Source organism: Tiliqua scincoides, chromosome 3 (genome assembly GCF_035046505.1).
Source record: "Tiliqua scincoides isolate rTilSci1 chromosome 3, rTilSci1.hap2, whole genome shotgun sequence".
Lineage (NCBI taxonomy): Eukaryota > Metazoa > Chordata > Lepidosauria > Squamata > Scincidae > Tiliqua > Tiliqua scincoides.
The window spans coordinates 126,791,574-126,812,194 of NC_089823.1; the positions used below are offsets into that span (position 1 = coordinate 126,791,574).

Below are 20,621 nucleotides of genomic sequence, written 5' to 3' on the forward strand. Positions count from 1 at the left end.
TGTGAAAATCAACCATGTTGAGATGTTCATTTGTTTGGTTTTCTATTTTGCATGCACAAGCCTTTTTAGGCTGCAGTTGTATATACACTTACCTGGTGGTAAGTTTCATTAAACTTAATGGAGGTTATTTATGATGAGACAGGGATAGGCTTGCAATGTTTGTGAACTGTGGGAAGAGATTGGCTGAAACTTGTAAATGATGATACACCTTGGGAGCTACCAGACTTTGAAGTAAATAAAAGGGGGTTACCTTTTGCTTACTTACCTGGCTAGGCTCTTCTGTCCTGGATCATGGCCAAAGTAATTTTTTTTTTTTTTTAAACTTCTTGGCTTTGGGAATGTAGAGAGGATATCTCCTTTAAGGAAGAACACACACTGTGGGGAACCAGAATAAAAAAAATGTTGAAATGTTTGAACTGACAAAAAGTTGTAGACAGGACAAAAATCGTCAGTTTAATTCTACGAAGTTTGTCACTGCTGCTTGTCAACATGAAAAAGTATTTCCCATCTCTTGATTATCTTCCTTGGCCTGCGTGAGAGATCCATTTGTGTTAAGTGTGTGCGAGTCAGCAGAATTAACTGTTGTAGAAGAAGATGAATTGACAGAAATCAGAAATAACAGAAGACTGATGAAACCCACTCATCAGCACAATGATTAAAATGTTGGTTATTGAACTTTTAAAAAATGTTTAATATATCCGTAAACTGATGGATGTGCCTTGACTTTAGTGCCTTGTCAGTGTGTTGTAAGATGAAAAAAAAGTTGAAAATTGCTGATCTAGACATTTGGGGGGGGGGGAGAGAGCTGATTTCATATATGTTGGCAACAGCTAGGATAGTCTAATCTAGTCATGCCCATCCAAGGCATGACCAGAGTTACTCTCGCTTAGCTTCTTTGGGCAGGGCGATAGCTCAACCTCAGGATCACACCTCATGCCCATATATTTAATATGCTTTTCTTAATTTTAGCCTGTATACGCTACTTTTCCACTCAAAAAATGCTGCCTACTAATTGATGCCTTTTTGCAGGGGTGTCAAACATAAGGCCTGGGGGCTAAATGCGGCCCACAGAAACTTTTTATCTGGCCCTCAGGCTCTCAGCTGCTGAACAGTGCTGAGGTGTTACTTCTGAAAGGGCAACCCACTTGAAAATTGGGCTCTCCAATATCTTGAAATATGATCAAGATTTGTGTTTTATCTTCTGTCATTTGCAGCTAATGGGTTCCTACGTGAGAAAAAGTGCTTATTTTTGGTTAAGACCTGTTTAATGACATTACTTCCTGCCTAATGACATCATTTCCGGCCCTCAGCAGGCATCATGAATGCTGTTCGGCCCTCCACATGAAACGAGTTTGACACGCCTGCCTTATTCTGTCAACTCTCTGTTTCCTCCACTGCATGATCTATTTGCCTTTTCTGCAGATCTTTCTTTTCAGTCCTTGCCCCTCAGTGCATTGCATACTGACTGCAACCATTTGCCCCCATGGTTCATTTTCTGCCTCCAGTTCTCTTTTCACTCCGCTTCCCAGCATTCAGGCTCCTGACCTCTGTTTTTCTCTTTCTGCAACTAAGCCTACATGAGATTTTCCCATCAAAATTAATTTTTAACATCTCTCTTAGAAGCTTCTGGTGTCATGTCTTCCCCAAATAGACAATATTCTTGTCATTAAAGTCCGATGTGCACACTCAATGCAAAGTACAGCAGTACCTTTATACACTGACAGTGTGCATGCACAGGTTATCTGAATTATGTTCTCACTGTGTGGTTACCATCAAAATTACTTGTTTGACTCACTTCCCATGTGATTTGATAGATTGCAGTTTGATATAGGCTTCAGACTTAGCTAGCATGATGATTAGCAGCAGCTGATAAACTTGTCTACTATGAATTTAGTCTAATCCTTTATAAGACTCTGAGCATTACTTTGCTGCATCAAAGAACTTTTGGCTCTAAGTTAACATCCTTCCTGCTTTTGGTTGCATGAACAATCTGTTACATAAAAGCAGTATGAGACCTGGTGAAGTGGAGTAGCTAAGAGACTAAGGGTGCAATCCTAACCCACTTTCCAGCACTGACTTAAGGGAAATGCAGCTCTGAGATAAGGGAACAAACATTCCTTTACTTTGAGGAGGCCTCCCTGAGTGCCACCCAACTGCAGGATGCAGCACATGCCTCATTGGCACAGCTATGCCAGTGCTGGAAAGTTGATTAGAATTTGAGCCTAAATTGCAGATCAGGACTTTGTTGGTTCAAATCTCGCCTCTGCCATGAACTCTTAAGGCAGGTGCCCACTGACCTCAGCTCCCCAGTTATGATAGGGGGTTAATAATACTGACTTATCTTGCACTATTGTTGTAAGGATTACAATACAATTTATGTGAAGTACTTTGAAAAAATGCCATAAAAATGTCAAGTATTGTTCAGTTAGCTGTTCTTTGAATAATTTGTTTCAGATGGACCCCAATAGAATTTCAGAAGAAGATACACATTGTTTAAGAACCTTCTTGAGACTTCATGGGAACATAGATCTGCAGGATGCAGCCTTGGCAAACCAGGAAACAAGACTCTTGTCAGAATCATGCAGAAAGATGAAACAGGCTTTTCAGGGAGCAATGCAAAAGGTGAGCATAGCCCAGGTTGTCTGGCAGAGACTCTTGATGGTTTATGTAAAATGCTTGGGTTCTGAGATGTGCAGACTGAGCCAAACATAGTTCTTCATATATACATGACTGCTTTGGAGAGTTACGGTTCCAGACATTATGTAAGTGTACTATATTTCTGCCTCTTCTAGGTAGTGGAGATCTACAGGATGCTTTGTTAACAGATAAATATAAGGGTTGGGATACAACAGCTCTGGTAGCTGTGAGCAGCATGGTCTTTGACCTTTTTCTTTGAACAGCAATGGCCCGTACCATATTATAGATTACTTTTGAAAACTATCTCCATTTCAAAATTGGTCTCCCAGCTGGCATAAGAATCTGCTGTTGCAATGTCCAGAACCCCATGGACATGATTAAAATGGTTAGTGTAATTGAAGGAAGTTCACTGAACACTGTTTGAAAGACTGTGCTCAGAAACAGACTGAGAATTCTGAATTACAGTATCACACTGACATTTGATGGCTTTTGCATGATAGAGTTCTAATGAGCATTTATCATGGAGATTGTTTTTTTCTTCCAGAAAAAAAATCAGATTTGGCATATTTGTTTTGTGATGGAAGTTGGGTAATGAAGCTGTCATATTTAGCAGACATTTTTCTCATGTCTAAATGAACTTTTACTTTGGAACTACAAAGAAAAGAAATGATTTGTTCTGACAATGTGAAGAAGTCAAAACATTTAAAAATCATTACTGTTGTGGCAAGCCAGACTTCAGTTTGAACACCCGACCTATTACATGTTTCCATTTCTGTTGCAACATGTTGAAGAAAACAGTGTTCCTAAAGAAAGGGAACAACACGAAAGAAGCTATACAGTTGCATTTTTCTTCTTTGCCAGTTCTGATCATTATTTTTCTGAAGAGAAGTTTGACATTTGAAGAAAAAGCACTGGGTAAAAGATCCATCTGCTTTTGAGACACTTGAATCTATTTTGGGGTTGAACCTAACACCTGAATAAGGAAATGGGCTGCTCCATCTTACATCTTACTCACCAGTTTGGGAACCACTGCTTTAGATAATCCAGCAGTCACAAGGATGGCATGATGTTAATAGCAGCTGCATTAGTTAAAACGCTTGCCAGTTTTATAGGGTTGAAGTTACCAGTCCTCTCAGTGGCTACACCAGTGACTTTCAGGCACAGTGAGAAATAGAATAAAGAGGAAAATCAGTGAGGTGACAGAGGCAGTTGAGAAGAGCACTAGGACAGGGGTCGGCAACCTTAAACACTCAAAGAGCCATTTGGACCCATTTTCTGGAGGAAAAAGAACTTCAGGAGCCACAAAACCCTTTTGACATCTAAAATGAAGATAATACTGCATATATAGTTTTTTTTCACCTTTATGCTCTTATAGGTCCCATTTTTATAATGCAGCCCCCTCCTGTAGCTTTCAGTTAGTTTTGTCATACATTCTTGTCCTGTGTTTTCAGACGCCTGGTCCTCTATGGTGTTTTGCCTGATTCCAAGGCCATTTTCTGCCTGGAGAATTAGGCCCACTTTAAGCAAATTAGCTCCCCTTCTTTCCGCCAACAAATGACCCTGGTTCTGCCCTGCACTCCTGCTGGACCCCACCTCCAGGGTAACTCACCTGTTCAACCTGCAGAGGTCTTCTCTCCTGCCAGCAGCCTCCCACCACTACAGCAGACCCTGGGTCCTCAGCAGGTCTTGGGCACAGCAGCCACACACCAAACTCCAGTGTCTCCAGCAGTCCATTAGTCACAAAGTCAGTCAGAGCATCCAGGGCAGAGTCCAAAGTCAATAAGCCAAGTCACAGTCCAAGGTCAGATTCCAAAGTCAGTCAGTCAAATCAGTCAGAGTATGCAAGTCTAAGTCAATAAGCCCAGTCAGTCTCCTCTCCTACCTCCAACCTGCACTCCTTCTACAACCCACACCCCCTTCCTCAGGTGCTCCTTATATCCCTGAGGGCCCTATTGCCTTCAAGTGGCTGCAGCTGTGCAGCACACTCTGCTGGATGCCCAGGCCTTACCCTTAAAGGGGCCACTGCTGACACCACATCTACCTCCTAACCAGATCTTCCAGGATTCCAATACATATGTTGGTTATGACATCTGCTTATCTTACATGGATACTAAAGAACTCCCCCCACCTTCCAGAGGCACCCTGCTGGAAGGAAAAAAGGACACAGACTCGAGGTGGGGAAGAGAAGAAGCCAGAGCTGGGGGGGGGGAAGGTGGGGGGGAACCACAGGTCAGCTTCTGCCCTGCCTGCCCGCCCGCCCTCAGGCTGCAACCCTCTCCACACTATCCTGGTAGTAAGCCCCATTGGCTGCAATGGGACTTCTGAACAGACAAGTTGGTTGGAGCTCTCAGGTTGCAGTCCTCTCCACACTTTCCTGGGAGGAAGCCTCACTGACTGCTTGTGAGTAGACCTGCATAGGAGAGGGCTGAGGCTGCAGCCCTCCACACCTTCCTGGGAGGAAGCCCCACTGACTACAGCAGGGCTTACTTGTGAGTAGACCTGCACAGGAGGCTGAGGATACAGCCCTCCACACCTTCCTGGGAGTAGCTCAGGGACTACATCGGGGCTTGCTCTGGAACAGACCTGCGAAGGCTCCCACTCACCTGTCTTTGTGCTGGGCCTTGAGCAGGCTTCAAGGCTGCCATCCCAGGCACCCTTTCCTGGGAGTAAGCTTCATCCTCTGTAATGGGGCTTACAACTGAGTAGACACGCATAGGAGCAGGCTCCACGGCTGCAATCCCAGGCACCCTTTCCTGGGAGCAAACTTCATCCACTGTAATGGGGCTTACTACTGAGTAGACACACAGGATGTCTCCTCTGCTGTGGAGGAAACGCCTCTCCTTGCACTGAGTGGGGGCCTGCTCAGGGAAAGGCGGGCTGCAAGGGCTCGCAATGGCTGAGGAGGAAGGCGGCTCAGGATTGGCTGGTGGTCAGCCATTGAAGGGCCCTGAACCATTCCAACAGAAAAAGCCAGGAGCCTGCTGGATGCTGATTGGCTGAGCCTGCTGGAGAGTTGGGGAAGGGAAAAAGAGGGACCTTAAGCCTGCAGAGCGAGCAAAATTGAAAAGGGAAACCAATGCAGGGCAGGTGGGGGTGAAGGGAGAGGAGGGCAGTGAGCTCAGGGGGCGGAGGGAAGCAGCCTGCACTCTCAACACAGGTGCCTCCTGTCACACTCTTTGCCACTTTCACTGGGAGGAGCCGCAGCAGACAGCTGAAAGAGCCACATGTGGCTCTAGAGCCGCAGGTTGCCGACCCCTGCACTAGGAGAACAGAAAATGAAAATAGTATCCTGGTATCTGTCTTTGTAGTCCTTTACAAAAGTGCATTGTCTAAGGCAGTGGTTCTCAGACTTAGGGAGAGTTTTATTCCCTAATTGAGTCTTTGCGGGGAAGGGGCTAGGACAGCAATTCAGTCCCCAGGATCATGTTGCTATCAGGGGTGAAAGTGGGCTATTTTTACTTACTGAGGGCAGCTGGGAGCTGCAGGACCTGTGGGGTGCCCCGAGAACCCCTCTTCAGGGCTCCCTGATGCTTAGAATGTTGAAAAAAGTGATAACCAAGCGCTTCCTGTTTGCTTGGCGACTGGTTTTTCTCAACATTCTGACATTCTGTGTCAACATTTTAAGCATTGAGGAGCCCTGCAGAGGGCTGCTCAGGGCTCCCCGCAACTCCTGCAGCTACTATCAACCCCCAGTAAGTAAAAATAGCCCCCTTTCACCCCTATCAGCAACATGATCCTGGGGATTGTGTCACTACCTCCCCCCTTCCCCTACCCCTTAAAGGCATGGGGGAAGCTTTACACAAGTGGTTTGAGAACCACTGATCTAAGGCATATGACAGTTATCTGAAATGGAGTGGCTGGCTCTTAAATGGGGTTGGGTTGGGTTCCTCTTGGAAGGTCAAAGGATGGTCAGACTAAAGACATCTGCAGCCTCCCAAATGCCATGCTAAAATCAGAAATCAGGTTGTACTTTCATTGTGACAGGTTGAAGTTTATAGTGCTGCTTCTAAATCTTTGAAATCTTCAAATATTGGGAACTATTTGATTGAAGGGTGAGGTATAAATCCTCCAAATTAATATTTGCAAATGTGAGTGAGGGCACAATCCTAAATGTTGGTTAGGCTGGCGCAAAGTACATTTGCATCTCCTCAGGAGTCGGCTGGGCCAACTTGGGGAAGGAGGGTTGCGTCAGCCAAGACAGGGGGAGGGCTGGAGGGCAGTCCAGGGGGTGGGCAGGGAGCAGAAGGTGGGGCTAGGACCCAGCTGTTATGCCAGATCCCAACCCCATTCTCTGAGCAGTGCAGAGCGACTTGAAAAGGCTCTGTTCTCCTCGGACTTGTGCCACCTCCTGAAATGGTGCAAGTCTGAGAAGACCCATTGGGGCCATGGTGGCTTACCTGGGAAGTAAGGGGAAGAATTTCCCCTTGCGTCTGGCTAGCCACTTCTGGCCCAAATCTTGCGCTGGATACAGCGCAGGCCTCTTGGCCTGTCTGTTCCAGCGCAAGATAGGATTTTGTTGCACATTCAAATTGCTTGAAAATACTTGAACAAATCATGTTTTTCTCTCTTGTAGTTAGATTGCAGGTTTCCTGCATGCGACCTCAGAATCCCTTTGGCACTCCAGAGTTGCAAACCACACTTTTTCTAAAAACTGACCATAAGTTTGGCAGAAAAGAGAGACAGGCAAACAGAAAACCTTTGGTCAGTTCATAGACTGATCTCCCCCCTTCCCACCCTTCCCCGCTTGGCAGGATTCCCAGAGCTTGTCAGTTGGAAACTCAGGTCTAGACTCGTTTTCCACATAGCAACAAAGCACTTCATAGGTTAGACCTCCAGCATTGCCTTTCAGGAGGCCACACTTTACGTATATGAAACTACTTGAGCACCAGATTTCCAGAAGCTTTTATTATCCACCAATCCTAGCTGCCATCAAGAGGGCTTGGCAAGATTTAGGTCACTATTACATTTTGACCCTTGTATACGTAGACATTAATTCTAACATGCATATTTGGATGAAATATGTGGATTTTCACAGGGATTTTCACCTGCTTCAATTAATTACTGGCATGAGTAATTACTATATAAATAGTACTAATTACTGACATTTGCAATTAGTCAATCTAAATATAATCTACCAAATGTCTTTTTAAAGTTGTGCTTCTCTTCTATTCCGTGAGTGTTGATGCAGGGGAGCAACTGTCCTTATTCACTCTACCAGAGTGTCTTTTCTAGTGGCTGTTTGCTGGTATTTCTTTTGTGTTTTTTGGTTAGATTGTGAGCTATTTTGGGGACAGGGAACTTTTTTCATTTGTTTGCCAGTCTTTGTGAACTTTTTGGATTGAAAAGAGGTGTGTGCATATTCTTAATTAGTTGGACCTGTCTATTAAAAGAAAAAAATCACATACAGTAGAAAAGATAGGAATGAAAAATGTAATGAGATTTGGGGCCCAATCCTATCCAACCTTTTAGCACAGGGGTGTCAAACATAAGGCCCGGGGGCTGGATGTGGCCCTCAGAAGCTTTTTATCCAGTCCTCAGGCTGTCAGCAGCTGAGTGGTGCTGAGGTGTTACTGCTGAAAGGGCAGTAAAAATTGGGCTCTCCCATAACTTGAAATATGATCAAGATTTGCATATTTTCTGTTCTGTCATTTGCAGCTAATGAGTTCCTAAGTGAGGGGGAAAAAATGCTTATTTTTGGTTGTGACCAGTTTAATGACATCACTTCTGGCCTTCAGCAGGCATCATGAATGCTATTCCACCCGTTGTATGAAATGAGTTTGACACCTTTGTTATAGCGCCAATGCAACTGTGCCAATGGGGTGTGCATTGCATCCTGTAGTGGTGGGGTCAGTCATGGAGGCCTCCTCAAAGTAAGGGAATATTTGTTCCCTTACCTCGGGGCTGTGTTGTGGCTGCTGTGGCGCTGAAAAGTTGGCTAGGACTTGGACCCTCAGCCCAGTTTTGTAGAACTTCACAGTAATGACCAAATGTGTGTAATTATGACTCTGCAGTGTGATTAACAGGCACTTGTTACCCATGTCCCCTCCCTTCTTCTCTTGTTCAGGTTGTTTGTGGTGGATTAGAGTGGGATATGGGTTAAATAATCAAAACATTCTAATCTTGTAGCCCTAGACCTGGCAAATGTTATGTGTGGTAAGAAGGGTGGGATTGGGGCTATGGGAGTCCAAAATCCACTCATTACCACACATCAGGTGGAGGTGGAGAGACAGTATACAGATTGAGTCTCATTATTCACCAGGGTTCCATTCCAAGAACTCAGTGGGTGGCAAAAAAAAAAAAAAATACTATAGCAAATCAATTTAAAAAACAAAGTTTCTTTGCTCTGGTGATTTAAAAACAGTCTTGATGACCTTTGTAATGCACAGAGGCCATCAGTATTTCTCCAATCACTTAGGCTTCACTAGGAGGCCCAGCAAGGGGGAAAGAATGGAGAAGGTGATAATTGCTGCCATTTAGCCTTCTTTCACTTGCTCAGGGGGAAGGGAGGAGTGAAGCCTGCAGAGAGAATGATTGATGGATTGTCATTTGGCTGCCCCGTCTGGCATTATTAAACGACTGTTTTCCTTTAATTTAAAGGGCCCTTCTCATCAGCTTTGAGATAGAAAAATATGTGGCTACTTAGGTTATACCTGTAATTACTTGCATGACTCTGTCACAGTAAAAACCAGTTTTTTAAACTGTGATTTTAAAGAGATGCATTTTTCCCTTCTCCAGGGATCAGCACATTCTCATTTGCAGGGGGCCATTCGTGTTGAATCAAATCCGTGTATAACAAGGCTGAATCTGTAGTTAGATTAAGGCCTGTATGGATATGCATGTGTAACGTGTGGTCTGGATTTCTGGAAATGTTTTTATTGTTCTTTTAAAGTTGAGTTTAAGCTGTTAAGACTGCAGTGAGAGAGGGTTTGTGCAGGTTAGTGACTATAATTGAGCTATACTGAGTTAGAATTATGACTGAGCTATAATTCTGGAAAAAAAATCCCTGTTCAGACTGCCTCTGCTGTGATCTCACTAGGTGATTGTGAGTCATGCTCTAGTCATACTCTCTGTCTTACACACACTCCCTCTAACCTACATGATGATGATGATGATGAAGGAAGAAGAAGAAGAATATTGGGGAGTGGTGAAGTGAATGTTTAGAGTGGTGAACTCTAAAATGTTGTTTTAACTGCTGTTAAAACTTTTATTCCCCAAACCCAGGGCCCAGCTTTAGCTACAGCTACCTGCAACACGGCCTGCTTCTCATTTTCAACAATACACTCCCCTTTTCTGCTTTTGTCTCTAGACTGACCACAACCCAAGAAGGACAGAGCTCCTGTACTTTTAATAGTTGTGTAGAAAAGTTTTGATTGGTACAGTTTGTCATGCTTTCTGGGTTGGATCTTCATGGGATCCTAAAAAAATTGCCTATTTTGTTACAATCTCAAATATTCCCTCCTTTCTTGCTGTATTCTAGTCAGATCCCTAACTAGGATATTCCAAATTCTGGATAATTGCAAATTACTATCAGAACCAATTTGATACATTTTGCTTTCAACTGATTGACACAAACATTTGCAAAATTTAGCATGGAAAAGTGACAAAGATAACGTGAATCCGTTTTTGGGCTTGCTTATGAACATTCTTAACAGAGGTTTTATGCGTTCTTTTCTGTTTCCTTCCTGACTTAGTAAGTTAGAAACCAGGGGATTTCCTGCAACTTAATGAATCTGATATTGTTCTCAGTCACATGTAGTCAGTACCTAGCATCCTCTCTTCATTATGCTCTGAGTCCTGAACTAAATGTGCCATGGTGTCATCACATAGATGTGATGGCATCCAGTAGTGTAGGCAGGGGTGCTCAAACCCTGGCCCAGGGGCCACTTGTTGCCCTCGGTGACTCACAATTTGGCCTGCGCAGATCCCCTAGTCTCCAATGAGCTTCTGGCCCTCCAGAGGTTTGCTGGAGCTCATGCTGGCCCTATGCAACTGCTCTCAGCGTAAAGGTGACTTTTTGACCTCTTGCGTGAGCTGTGGGACAAATTCTCCCTCCACTGCTTGCTGTTTCATGTCTGCGATACAGCAGCGGCAGCAAAGGAAGGCCAGCCTTGCTTTGTGCAAGGACTTTTATAGGCCTTAATTCATTCATATAAGTTCCATATCTAATATATTCATTTATATAAATTTATTCAATTTTGAAATGTAAATTGATTCAGCCCCCAACACAGTGTCAGAGAGATGATGTGGCCTCCTGCCAAAAGGTTTGGACACCCCTGGTGTAGGGCAGTGATTCCCAAACTGAGCCATGACTTCCAGAGTGCTGCAGAAACCAGTTAGGGGAGCCACTGAATCCTTGTGAAATACCTGCCACCCTATACAATGTATAGGATTGTAGCCCTAATAGGCAGCCTCAGCCAATAGCCCAGTAGGTCAAGGGAACTGCCAGTCAAAAAACTTTGGGAACCACTGGTGTAGGTAGGAAAACATGCAATATTTTGACATCATGCCACTTATGCATATAATACTACTTGTTTTGGAGGAGGAGATGGGGGAGAATATGGCACAGGCTATACCTTTTACAGTTATTGTGGATACACTATTGAATTATAATGCAGTTTGATGTTGTTTTGTACTATGTGGGACACTAAGTCAGACTGAAAATAAGCAGGGTTGTGGGTTCCATACTGTCTTTTTGGGTAGATGGCCTTTCTTTCAGGAGCAACAAGGACATTAGTCCAAGTTTAGTTTAAGTTAGTGCTCCTGAGGCTTATCCTTGAAAACTATTTTGAGTGTCATGTCTCGCACCTGGCACATGGAGCAAAGCACCTTGGGATTTAAAGATAAAATTTTTCAGAGCAGGGTGAGGTGTGGGTTCCTGGCTGCTACCCTTCAGCACCCTTCATTTTAGAAATTTAGCGTTGCAATAACCTATATGCATCCTGACTCTGCAAAAATAAGAATGTTGCTTTCCTTTTCAGGAAGTCCAGCGCATTATTATTGGAAAAGATGAGTCAAGATCAGAGAAATGTAAGTACTGTAGTGTTTGTTGTTGTGGATCTTTTAAGTCTTGTGAGATTCTTGTGATGATTTTAACACAATATATCGTCTATAGCTATAATGGAAGCATGGTGGTTGGATTTGCCCAAGAGAACTAACAAACCTGACAAAGCACCATTTGCCCACCTCATCATTGATGGCAATAAAATTCCATCTGGTAAGTGCCTTTTGAATCACATTTTTCTTATTCAAAAGTGGGAGGAGTTTTTGCTGGTTTAGGCTGTTGTGTATTTTGGCACTGTTACTATTGGTATTATGGCATCTGAATTGGGCCACTATATGATCATGTCACTGTGTTCAAGGCTTGACCTGATGACTGATAGCCCATGATTTTTGATTGGCTGGCAAACTGGAATCAGAAATAATGGTTTGAAATGGGTGCAAAAAAACCCATTGTTTGCATTAATTACAGTTTGGTGTGATCTGCAAACCTGAGGACAAAGTAAAAAAGGAAAGATAGCTTGAACCAGAATCAGAGGACCAGGAAAGCCCAAAATGTGAAAGGGAACATGATTTAAGGGCTGCCCCTTGTAGATTCTGTTTTTCAATATCAAATAGACGAGTCTAAATGAGTTTAAAGGCATTAGGCAAAGGTAATCCGCCAGCCAGGTCAAGTGATAGGCCAGGCATCTGTGAGTTTTTTGTAGAAAAGAATTAGACCTGGAGAAACAGTAGCATCAGCTAGGAGCTCAATCCTAATGTGGCTGCCTATACTGTGGCTCCTGAAATAGCTGCCACTGTTTTCCTGTGGGGCCAGGGAGGTAGCTGGTGGTTTGCTCAAGGTAAGGGAACATTACCTTGAACTTCAGTGGGTCTACTCGGATCTGGACCAGTTGATTAATTGGTACAGACCAATTTTAATTGGTGTGACTGTATGATGAGGGCACACTTCTGCTTTCTGTTGTTATTTTGGTCCTGATGTGTTACTGTAACAGAGAATGAAAAAGAAAACACTGAAAATGGCCTTCTCATCTAACAATGGGTTGAAATCCCCCCCCCCAGCTTACATTGCAAGTTATCTTCAGTGTCTCCAAAAAGTATCTATATTCATTTTTTGTGCTATGGAGGTTCATTAACATTGAATTATTATTTGGTCAGTTATTGGCCAATTGTTTTCCCAACCCAAAGACTCCAAACTAAGTGTACCTTTTTAGCAGCACATTCAGGGTACTTCTATGTATCCCCACAGGCACCTGTACCAAGATCTATGCCTTTAAGGGATATTTTATTCGTTGGTACAGTGCACCACACTGGACCAAGTCAAAGAATGTTACTGACCTCTTAAACATGAGATAAACATGAATCAATTAAAGAGTGTTAATGAGTTTTTTAACCTTGATTTCTTACTGTCTTCTAATGTTCAAGCAGAATTGGATCAACTGTGGAAGAAGAACTTAATATTCTATGGCCACATAAAACTCTACTGGATGGGTAGCCTAATAAAGTTAGTCACCTGAAGCTGCTATCCTTGCAACATGTCAAATGTTGTCATGTCTTCCCACTGTGCTCCATAATTTTATTTATTCTTTGTAAAGACTTCCATGTGGCAAACAATTGGAGCATAAGTCACCTTATATTTGTCATGTATATTATGTTGTAAGTGCAATGTACAGTCCTGAAAGTGAATTCCCAAAGGAGAGATCAGACAAGAAAAAGAGGTACAAGTGATTTAAGATGAGAAAAAGATAAAAAGTTATGGACTCACCAGTAAAAAGTGAATTATATCGAACAAGATGGAAGGCAGATATTTACACTTTCAAATAAGAGAGAAAGTATTGTTATAGGTTTTATAATTAATTTGTGAAGTCAAACTTAAAGGAAAAATAATTTTTTTTCTTATCTGTTTTCCTCTTAGGCACCCGTAAAGTGAACCTTACATCTTGGCATCATGACAAAGGCTGGGCAAATGTACTGAATATGACATTCAATGATGGAACGTTAATAGCCAATCATGATGGCTTTTACTACCTGTATGCCAATATATGTTTTAGACACCATGAAACACAGGGAAACCTAACTGAACAAGCTCTGCAGTTGATGGTATATGTGACAAAAACTGATGTTAAAAGGAGAAACTCTGTAATCCTGATGAAGGGAGGAAGCACAAAGTACTGGTCAGGAAAGTCAGAATTTCATTTTTATTCTGTAAATGTAGGAGGGTTTTTCAAATTAAAATCTGGCGAAATGGTGAGTATCCAGGTCTCAAATCCTTCATTGTTGGATCGTTCTCCAGAAGGAACTTACTTTGGAGCCTTTAAAGTAAGAGATATTGCTTGAGCCTAGCTAGAGGATTTTTTTAAAGGTAAATTTGATATTTATTCAACTGGAACAGATTACGGAGGGATATAATAACAGCTTGTAGGGTCCCACTGCACATGAATGAGAATTTTTCCTGACCCACAACTCAGTTGCATCGCTACTCCTACTGTTAAAATTGTTCCATTCCAGTGTTTATTTCTAAATTTTTTTTGTGGTGATGTGATGACATATTGGGCTGTCATGTGGATATAAATTGGCACTCAGTCCAGAATGGCACATAATATTTTTGGGGTTTTTTTTTTACACAACTTCAGAATTTAAACATCCTTTCATTTTGCATCACCCAGGAAATACACTTTATTTTTGTATTTCTACAAAAAGGTTTACATAGGTTTTTTTATGGAAGAGGTATACATTTATTAATTTTTTGTATGGCATTTTGCCAAGCAACTTGTGCACTGATGGCACTATAGAAATAAATGTTAGCAACAATTGTTAACAACCAAAACATTGGAAAAAGAGTCTTTAATTTGGGGAAAGTGTTAGACCCTTGAATTAAAAATGGAATTGTAATGATTGCTCCTTTGTTTTTCCCCCAAACACAAATGTTATTTGTCTTCCTCCCCATTTTCTGCAGGCAGAATTGCATTATATATGTGTTTTTATTTTATACTATAGTACCTTCATTGGTTTTCGTGGTGCCTCCCCCCACCCCCGGAGGGTTATGCTGAATCATAAGATCCAGTGTTGTATTTTTTTTCCCCCCCAACTGGCACTGAATTTTTCCCTGATTTGCATGTTGTGATATGCTGTCCTACTGGCTACAGTAGCAAGGTGCTTTTTCTGCAGTGAAAGATGGCAAATCTACTGCTTTTTTTAAATGACACTGAAGTGTAAGCTAAACCGACTGCATCATACAGCAATGATTCTGAGGGATGATTCATGTATTATGTTTCTAGGCATACAGTAATACCTCTGATAATGCCATGGGTGAGTTTCTGGAAAACAGTGTGCTATTGTGAAATAGCACTATAGGAAGTAATGATAATGTTTTTCTAATGGACTTCACAGTACAGTACTCACTCATTAGATCAGAGTCTGTTATGTAAGTGACCACCACTATTGTCGCTCTTCCTACGTGGCAGCAGTGGCTAAAGCTGAGAGGAGCTACGCTCAGGAGAATGAGTTATAGCCTGATTCAGCCTGTGATTTAGCCCTTACAATGGCAGGTTTCTTGCTGAAGAAGGGATCTAGGGTAGATTGCCTTGCCCACCGTTTACTCTCTAAGAGCCTTTTCTGGCAGCAGGCACTTAGCCTTGTGCTAGCCAGAATACACCACTTTCCTTGGCTTAGCGCTAGCCAAAATATGTAGCTTCTATTGGATGAAAGCACAATGCAGACAGCTGTACTTGCCTGGACCAAACATTTGAACAGTTTTATGGATTTTAACCTTTTTTAAAAAAATGATACTGTAATAATTATACCCAGGACAAAATGTGCCATAACAATGGTGTTGTAGGAGGTATTACTAAATGATATGTACTCATAAAACAATCAGGATTGGCTGCAGTTCCTTGTCAAAAATATATACTTGGGTCACAACTTGTGCTCTTTGCCATGGAAAGACCTTGACACTGCTGATGGTCTAGTCCAGAGCAGTCCTAATTGCCGAGGATTACATGATCTTGGCGTGACCTCCTCGACCGCTGACTCAGAAGTTATTGATGGTGACGTGATGATTGCAAATGGCAGAGGCAGCAGTAGATGCGGCAGGACTTTTCTACCTCCCTGCTGCATCATCCCAGCTTCTCCTTCTCCAAAGGAGAATCTGGAAAGGCATGGTAGGGAGATTAAAAAAGCCGCTGAAAAGGGAAGAGGTGGTGGTGGGGTCTGCAGTGGGGGCTTTCGGGGACCGCATGTTTAGCCACTATGGTATAGTCAGTGTAGTGAGCAGCGGTTCTGCAGAAACAATTGGGGTTTTGGCATCCTTGTTTAAAGGATTAAATCTCATGGTTCCACATGATGTCTGAAGCAGGACTGTATGTTTAATGGTAACCTCCATCCTTTTTATATACTTTCATTATATCATGTGATGAGATGAACATCCTACAGAAAACATGTTTTGTTCCGGGACATGTTACACTGAGAAGGACCATCAGTCAGTACTGTCTACTCTGAATGGCACAGGTCTCCATGGTCATGGGCAAAAAATTTCACTCCTGTGGCCCTCTTACCCGAGTCTGGGATGTTCTACTTATAAAGCATGTGCTTTGGCAACAAGCTATGGTCTTGTATTTTATTTCACCACTGAAATGTTTCCCAGGCATTTATATGACATTTTATAACGTGTGTATAATGAGCTGTATCCAAGTAAAGTTAGTCATGACTAAGTCTTATTGAAGTCAATGAGACAAATTAGTGGTTACTAAAGTTCTGTTCATTTATCATGAGCTCAGAATCAATTTCTTGTTCACTAGTCGATAAAATTATTGGCTTGATCATTTAAACTTTCTCTTCAGTTTGTGATTCTGATATTGGTTTGTCATTTTAGAAAATTATGCATGTCATATATTAGCAATGGGACTTCTCCTAAAGGGAAAGTTTTGCCAAGGAATTCTAAGCATTGTTTCACTGTACCAGAACCTGCAGATACATACTTTTCCAAATAAGGCAAAATAGGTATTTTTGTATTCTGTTATATCAAGATATATTTCAGATGTAATTTTTTTTATTTGAAGAATGCTGTAATTTATATTTGTCCTAAAATATTTGATACAAAATATTTAAAATCTCACTGTTCATATATTTAATGTATTGAAAATTGTTTGATGTACAGACATGGATAACTGGTGCACTTTGTTAATCCCAGTGGGAAAATCTGCAGCTACAATGATCATTTGCCATTAGCGAATGTAATATTTGTTTGTATTTTATTAATTTAATAGCTTCGGGTTGATCTTATCAGTGTTACTGAAAAGTCAAAGGTAATACATCATAGAATGACAACTGTTGATAATTTTAGGTGCCTTTCACATCTGGACTTTCAGAAATTGCTTGTTCTAGCAAATCCTTCCAAAGTACAAACTGAGAAGAAAAAATGCTTTGAAGTTCTTGCAGGGAGGTGTTGTGGTGGCTGGTAGCTGTTTCCAAGTGAAATTGGAAGGAAATTAACATGTGGTTGGTATTAAAGAGATGTAATAGACCAAAGAGATTTGTTAGGAATATTTAAAATAATTATTCAACAGACTTTTAAAAATCCTACTACAAATGCTGCAAAGTTGTAAATGCTGTAATAGATTTGTAAAACAAACTTTTTTTCTAGTAAATACTTAGAGGCATTTGTAACTGAAGCATTTTATGCTGAGCAATAAGCATTGCTTTTGACTGTAATGTCTTGTTTTTATAAATACATTTCTAAGAAAAAGGAGTTTGTGGTTTGCTTTTCTCTTATGTCCCCACATCCTTTCTCTGCAGAATTTGCCCTTCGAGCTATTTACACTAAAGCCATTATACAGTATAGTACAAAGGAGTATGACAAATGCAATTTGTATTAGTTTGGGAAGTATTGCAAAGGAGAGTGACAAATTCTGTTGTTTTACTGTAAGCAGAATAAATACAAATCACACTAACCTAAAACCAGTCTTGTTGATCTGAGGTATTTATCTACAAGACAACAGAAATCCATATTTTTGCTGTTATGTTCAACCAAGCAGAAGACTAAATCCAAGATGCACTCCATCACATAATTTGACAGGCCATGAAAATTTTGTTCTTGTGTGTTCTGACATGATGGGGGCCAAACTACGTATTATGTAAAATGTGTAACATGATCCATCTGTTTTTTTAAAGATAGCACATGGGGGGACGATATTGAAATGGAAAAGAACCTTAGCCAGGGACAAGGGGACTTTGGCTGTGTTGCAGTTTCCAGTCTGATGATTCACCCATTTCCTGCATTTTAATGGGGGGGGGGAGGGAGCTTCCATTGGCTTTTTACTTTCAATCTTTAAAACCAATGACCTAGAGACGTTGGCCCATATTACACATTTTACATGTTGTTAAATAAGTATTGGATAATAAGAAGAGGATCATTAACATTTTAAAAAATCAAGCAAATATGCTATTGGCAGGATTAAAATCAACAAATATACAGGTACTAGTGTAATAGCATTTTGACAGACTGGGTATTATTAGCAATGAGAGTGATTCAGGGACAAGGCTTGTGAAATCCATATATTCTATAGAGAGGGTCTCCTGAATATTTGGCACTCATAAACCTCATGCCTCTTATTCCTAAATCATTATCATTCATATTCAACTGCTTGGCCACTGAAAGCCACACCCAGATTGCTGCTGATTAGAATCAGAGTACTGTGGCTATTTGGTTTTTGCTTGCACTGCAAAAAATGACAGTTTTGCATAAAAGCAGCTTTGAAAATGCTGTATTGTTGGATCTGTTCAAAAATGATGGTTAATACAGTTCTGATTCATTGTGTGCATCCATACCATTTCAAAGGAAGACTAAATGATGTTTGTGCTTTTCAATGGGAGACATGAATATCTGTATATGAGTCAGATAATCATTATGAAAACTGCGTATTTGCTTTTGCTAATATCCTGAACTTCTGTTTTTACATTTTTGTGATTTTTTTTTTCTTAGATCAAAGCTAGGAATTTTTATTCCAAGTATATAAAATCAAAGATTCTTCATACTCTTCACAAACACAAAGAGAGTAAAGTATGGCATGCATGTGAGAAGATGGTCCCCAAGTGAATGCACTATTTAAATAAAAAAAATGGAGCACCGTGTTCTCAATGTATCTTATAATATCTGGTCATTCAGGTTGCTCAGGACAATGTACATGTTTCATATCACCTCCACTGACTCTCACCCAAATCCTGTGTAGGTTAGGCCAAAAGACAGGCTGGCGCAAAGTTCATGCTTGACCAAGGATTTCCTCAGTCCTACTTCAACACACTTAACCACTGTACCACACTGGCACTCGAAGACTGTGTTTTTGGTTTCATTATTTTACCTTTCACGTGGCTGATTGCAATTTCCATCATGTGGCACCTTATTGCAGCCTTTTCCCCACAAACAACCTGTGTCCATCATTAGGGTGGGATGCTCGTGTGTAATTTCATCACATACTTGATTACTATGACGCTACATAGTAGTGTGAGCCTATTTTGTAGCTATGATATGAATATGTACAAATGAATAAGATACAAAGGTCATTATTTTGAATTTTGTGTCAGAAAGACATTTGAATTTGGTAGGGGTGTGTACGCACTGTAGGCAGGGTAATCCATTCATGAGGATGACTGAAATGGCATCTTTGAGCAGTGGGCTGAGAGGTAACAAGCTGGTGTGAGGGTCCCTAGTTACTCTAGCTGGCCCCTGCCCATCCTTTTCTTGCTTGCTGTCTGAGCAAAAGGAATGGGGGCTTGGCAGTGGTGGAGCTGGAGGAGAAGGGAATTGCCTCCACCTGCTTTCTTCCAATTGGCCTAGTAGGGAGGAACCTGGCATAGCAGCCTCCTACTCTCAGCATCATCCTTCCCACCCTGCCAGTTTAAAGGAGGAGGTGGGGCAGGTGTGTGCATGTGATGGGTAGTGAAATTTAACACTGCTGCATGCAAGGCTACCACTAGCCCATACAGCTACACTAGCCTTTGTATGCATTAGAAAAAGGGATGCCTACCTCTCCACTGGAAGTGATGTTCTGCTGTCATTCTTCCTCCCCATGTGAATGACATTCTTTGGATGGGGCACTCTTGTACAGTGCCCAACCTGCACAACTATATGTTAGCCCCGGATTGGCTTGGCCCTGACTAGATCTGCTATGAAAGTGTTCAAATCTGCATCACTGCCCATTCTGGCAGCTGGGCTTCTAAGCGACCATATTTTGGTATGGTAACACTTATGCATAAGGTCTAACCTGAAAATACAGTTGTTGAAAGGAATGGTGTTGACATCTGATTATGAGATTATCAGAAAATTCTCTATAAAAATTAATTACAGGCTTTGAAATTTAGTGGGTTAAATGATTTAATTCTGACATGTGTAACAGATTGTATGAGACAAACGCAGGGAAGAATCTGCTTTATTTAAAAGTCCAAGAGAACAAATGGGTCATCTGAGGTTAAGCAGGAATGAAATTTGGTCAAATGTGGGTTTTCTTCTACCATTAGACAGTCTGTATCAACAATGGAAGTAGGACAGCTACCAAAGGAACTGCAGGACCTCAAGTGCCATTCTGGTTTCTGAGAGGGAGGACAAAACAATAAAGGCCAGTAAGCTGAGATCCTATACACAAGTACCTGGAAATAAGCCCCACTAAAATGAAAAGAATGCATTTGATTGTTCTGTTGGGCACTTAAATAAGCTGTACCAAGAATGTGCTAGGAAAGTTCTTACATTTTAGTGTGATTATAATTGCTGTTACTTAAAAACATAAATAAGAGCATAGTGTGGGGCTGCTTAACAGTTTCACCACCACTACCACCAAATATGGAGATTCACAAGGAATTCATGCAAATATTTCTGTTTTTGCTACCTACCAGGGAAGGCTTGTCCTTTCCAGCACCTGATAGGGCATAGGATGTTGGTGGGGCTGTGTTTGTCTTGGTGGCTGCATGTTGTGTAGGTTCAGCAGAGTGGGCAGGGC

At 41.6% G+C, this 20,621-nt stretch overlaps 1 protein-coding gene across 1 annotated transcript in view; it reads left to right on the forward strand.

Annotated features, from left to right (window-relative positions):
* TNFSF11 (TNF superfamily member 11) overlaps positions 1–13,971 on the forward strand; it is a 32,206-nt gene extending 18,235 nt beyond the window's left edge. The window contains exons 2-5 of the mRNA XM_066621364.1: positions 2,455–2,622; positions 11,616–11,664; positions 11,750–11,851; positions 13,550–13,971. Coding sequence (XP_066477461.1) covers positions 2,455–2,622; positions 11,616–11,664; positions 11,750–11,851; positions 13,550–13,971 — 741 coding nt within the window. The remainder of the gene's footprint in view (positions 1–2,454; positions 2,623–11,615; positions 11,665–11,749; positions 11,852–13,549) is intronic.
* Positions 13,972–20,621: the final 6,650 nt, after the last annotated feature.